At 40.6% G+C, this 4,903-nt stretch overlaps 1 protein-coding gene across 1 annotated transcript in view; it reads right to left on the bottom strand.

The window, feature by feature from the left end:
* The window catches only part of CDKL3 (cyclin dependent kinase like 3), a 40,418-nt gene that overhangs the window by 5,389 nt on the left and 30,126 nt on the right, over nucleotides 1-4,903 (bottom strand). The window contains exon 9 of the mRNA XM_015563574.1: nucleotides 4,431-4,524. Coding sequence (XP_015419060.1) covers nucleotides 4,431-4,524 — 94 coding nt within the window. The remainder of the gene's footprint in view (nucleotides 1-4,430; nucleotides 4,525-4,903) is intronic.

The following is a 4,903-nucleotide window of genomic DNA, read 5'->3' as shown; positions in this document are numbered from 1 at the left end:
ATTCTGGAAAACCTTTTATGTTTTCTGATGTTGCTCATTTGACAACAGATGATAAAAAAAACTTTCCTAGGTTAACTGAACTGTCTGGCTTCAAGGTGAGGGCTGAAGGAGCAGCTTTCTCCCAGACTCAAGTGCTGGCAGAGGCCATTGTTCCTCTGCCCATTCCCCCCAGAGCTGGTGGCCAACTCCATATCTGAGTCTCCATCAATCTAGCTAACTAACATGTTTCCCCAGCCCCGATGATTCCCTGAAATCCCACTCCACCCAGTTTGTAGGCATATAAGTCCAGTGGTTTTTCCATATAAACAGCCTCTCTTGCCTCATGCTTCAGACGTTCCTAAAATCTCACAAACAAGTAGCATCTGGCCTCTGTGTACTCCATATCTTTGCTAAGTGACCCCACACCTGACACTAGTAGCAGCCAGCCTTGGATCACAGCTTGGCTTCTCCTGCACACCTCTAAGCTCAGCATAAATAACAGCCATTGGCAGATTGCTTTATAGCTCATGCTAGGTGGCCCCAGGCAGGGCACAGGTGGGGGGCTGACCCAGTGGATAGCTTCAGACCACACCAGATTACAACCCACCCACCTCCATTAGTGATATCCTCAAGGGGTAGGTTCAGTGGGCATCAAATCCCACTGAGGCAAGTCCTTTTCCCTTAGTTTTAGCTGGTCCTAGAAGCTGATTGGCTTGGGGAATCAATTTCTCCCAGTGATGTGCCAACAGCAATCAAGGCTCAACTACAACAGGACATTGCACACAGCCCACACAGGGGCACACCTGGAGCGCAAAGCTTGGGTGACTGGGGAGGCTTCACCAATGGGCCCTATAGGACACCTAACAAACAAGGCCACTCTATCAAGTCCAGGAGACATGGCAGCTCTACCTAATACATAGAATCAAACACAGGGAAGCAGCCAAAATAAGGAGACAAAGAAACAGGTCCCAAATGAAAGAACAGGAGAAATCTCCAGAAAAAGAACTAAATAAAATGATACAGAGTTCAAAACAATGGTTATAAGGATACTCAAGAAACTTAGTGAGAACTTCAACAGCATAAAAGATAATATGAAAACCATAAAAAAGAGCTGATCAGAAATTAAGGATACACTAACTGAAATGAAGAATAAATGACAGGAAATCAACAGTAGAGTAGATGAAGCAGAGAATCAAATCAATTACTTAGAATATAAGGGAGCATAAAACAACCAAATAGAATAGCAAAAAGAAAAAAGAATCCAATGAAATTAGGATAGTGTAAGAAGCCTTTGGGACAACTTCAAGCACACCAACATTTGCATCGTGATGATGGAAAACTTCCCTAACCTGGCAAAGAAAAAAGACATACAAGTCCAGGAAGCACAGAGAGTCCCATACAAGATGAACCCAAAGAGGCCCACACCAAGATATATCATAACGAAAATGCCAAAGGTTAAAGACAAAGAAAGAATCTTAAAAGCAGCAAGATAAAAGCAGTTAGTAACCTACAAGGGAGCTCCCATAGGATTGTCAACTAAGTTCTCAACAGAAACTTTGCAGGCCAGAAGTGATTGGCACAAAATATTCAAAGTGATAAAAAACAATGACCTAAAATCAGGATTACTCTACCTAGCAAAGCTATCATTTATAATCAAAGGACAGATAAAGAGCTTCCCAGACAAGAAAAATTAAAGGAGTTCATCACCACCAATTCAGTATTATATGAAATATTCAAGGGTCTTCGTGAAAATGGAAATAAAACAAAAAAAGCTGGGGTAAAATACTTATACCAGACAAAATAGACTTTAAAACAAAGCCAAAACAAGAGACAAAGACCCAGAAACTCCACCTCTGGGTATCTATCCAAAAAAAAAAACACACCCAAAACACTAAATCGAAGACATATACATTCATGGTTTTTTTTATTACACTTTTTGGGGTTCATAGGTCAAAACTCAACCACTGAGCCATGCATGCCAGGCAGCATTCATATGTTTATTGCAGCATTATTTACAATAGCCAAGATATGGAAGTAATCTAAGTGTCCATCAATAGATGAGTGGATAAAAAAGAAATGGTGCATGCTGGCTGGTTAGAGTACAAGCCTGTACACTGAGGGGTCATGGGTTGGATTCCTGGTTTCATAGGTCAAAACTCAACCACTGAGCCATGCATGCCAGGCAGCATTCATATGTTTATTGCAGCATTATTTACAATAGCCAAGATATGGAAGTAATCTAAGTGTCCATCAATAGATGAGTGGATAAAAAAGAAATGGTGCATGCTGGCTGGTTAGAGTACAAGCCTGTACACTGAGGGGTCATGGGTTGGATTCCTGGTCAAGGGCACACACCTGGGTTTCAGACTCGACCCCAGCCCTGGTCGGGGTGCATGCAGGAGTCAACCAATCAATGTGTCTCTCTCACACCCTTCTCTCTCTCTCTCTCTCTCTCTCTCTCTCTCTCTCTCTCTCTCTCTCTTCCTATTTCTATATTTCTCTCTCTCTCCCCCCTTCCCTCCCTCCCAGTTATACTCTCACTAAAAGGCAATGGAGAGAATGTCTTCGGGTGAGGATTAACAGACAACAAACAAACAAACACAAGTGGTGCATATATACAATGGAATATGATTTGGCCATAAAAAATGAAATCTTGATATCTGTGGCAATATGGATGAACCTAGAGTGTTTTGTGCTAGGTGAAATAAGTCAGTCAGAGAGACAATGCCAGATGATTTCACTTATATGTGGAATCTAGAAAACAAAATAAACGAACAGAACAGAGGCAGACTCATAGATGCAGGGAGCACTTTGATGGTTGTCAGATGGGAGAGGGGGTTGGAGCAACGGGTGAAAGAGATGAAGGGATTCAGAAATGCAAATTGGTGGTTGCAGAATGGTCATGGGGATGTAGAGGGCAGCATAGGGAATACAGTCAACAATATTGTACTATGTATGGTGTCAGATGGATGCTGGATGTATTGGGGTGATCACTTTGTATTAGATAAATGTCTAATCACAAGGTTATACACCTGAAGCTAATATAATTTGTAGGTCAACTGAAGTTTAAAAATAAAAGGCCATGGCTAGGGAGCTCTTTGGTTAGAGCGTCATCCCAATATGCCAAGATTGCAGGTTTGGTCCCTGGTCAGGGCACATACAAGAATCAACCAATGAATGCACAAATAAGTGGAACAACAAATTAATGTTCTTTGCTCTCTCTCTCTCCCCCTTCCTCTCTCTCTCACAATCAATAAATAAAAATATTACAAAACATAAGGCTACCCTTTAAAAAATTTTTAATAATGCCCTAACCAGTTTGGCTCAGTGGACAGAGCGTCAGCCTGCGGACTGAAGGATCCCAGGTTCGATTCCGGTCAAGGGCATGTATCTTGGTTGCAGGCACATCCCCAGTAGAGGGTGTGCAGGAGGCAGCTGATGTTTCTCTCTCATCAATGTTTCTAACTCTCTATCCCTTTCCCTTCCTCTCTGTAAAAAATCAATAAAATATATTTTTTAAAAAAGGAAAAGAAAAACTTTCCTAGGTTAATGAACAATCTTCCACAATGTAATATATAGTATCCCATTGTGTAGATATACTCTAATGTATTTAACCAGCTTGCTCTTAGGTGAATTTGTTTTCAATTTCTTATTGTAAATAACAACACGGTTCAATTTTTTAATAAGTACTTTTCTATGTTAAAAAATGAGGGAACGAACTACACTGATTATTTTTTTCTAGTGAAAACTAAAATGTATCTTTTTGGCAATTGTTTTAATCTATAAAGTAAGGTATTAACATTTCTGAGGTACAAAAACAAAAAGTCAAGCCATGGATAACAGACAATAGTACAATGAAGGCCAGTGAAGAGGGGGAGTGGGGTACAGAGGGTCAATGGCAGGGAAGGGAGACAGCTGTAATAGTTTCAACAATAAAAATAAATTTTTAAAAAAGTCTTGTGACTTTAAAAAAATATATTTTATTGATTTTTTAGGAAGAGGAAGGGAGAGGGATAGAGACTTAGAAACATCGATGAGAGAGAAACATCGATCAGCTGCCCCCTGCACACTGCCTACTAGGGATGTGCCCACAACCAAGGTACATGCCCTTGACTGGAATCGAACCTGGGACCCTTCAGTCTGCAGGCCGATGCTCTATCCACTGAACCAAACTGGTTAGGGCAAGTCTTGTGACTTTTAAAGGTGAAACATTTAATACCCCCTCCTCCCAAGTAACACACTGAATACACAAATCAAATTAAAAGAAATGAAGTAAAATTGTGAAGGCACTGAGGAAATGATGGCCTATTTTCATCTCAGGAGGGGAAAAAGGAAACTAAAAGTACATTTTAATAAATATTAGTGCCCCAGAGATGGAGAAAAGGGCAAGGGGACCAGTTAGAGGGATAATGTTGAGAGGCCATAATTTAATGACTAGCTTCTTGCCTTACTTGAGTGGGACCTGTATCCTCTTGCCTGTTATTAGTCATAGCGTGTCCAATAGATTGTGAGGAAGTATGTCTCTTTTTTGTTCTTTCAGTTAACCTATTATTTAAAAACAAGTAAATAGTTATTAGAACTCCCCAGAAGTGCTTCTGTTTTGAGTAAGTTATACCATGGAAGTCTAGTTAGAACACTGAGTGCCAAAATGCAATTGTCAGTCTTTAAGTGCTCACTGCTCTAAGTAGAGAGGTGAAAACAGAGAGGAGAACAGCTCAGTTATGGCTAACATCAGTGGTAACAACCATATTGTAGGGTTATTCCAATTGGCCCACTTGGTCCCTTCTATCTGATCTGAACCTGGGTCTTTGAATTTCTGGGTTTCTGAATTTCTGAACTTGCTGTCCAAAGCTGGTTTACAAACACGGTTATTGCAGCAATAGTTTTTGGGTCATCTCAAGAACAACTGAGCTCGCTGTCTATA

The sequence above is a fragment of the Myotis davidii genome, unplaced genomic scaffold, assembly GCF_000327345.1.
Source record: "Myotis davidii unplaced genomic scaffold, ASM32734v1 scaffold471, whole genome shotgun sequence".
NCBI lineage: Eukaryota > Metazoa > Chordata > Mammalia > Chiroptera > Vespertilionidae > Myotis > Myotis davidii.
Note: the sequence above shows the minus strand (reverse complement) of the source record. Positions and strands in the feature narration are given on the sequence as shown.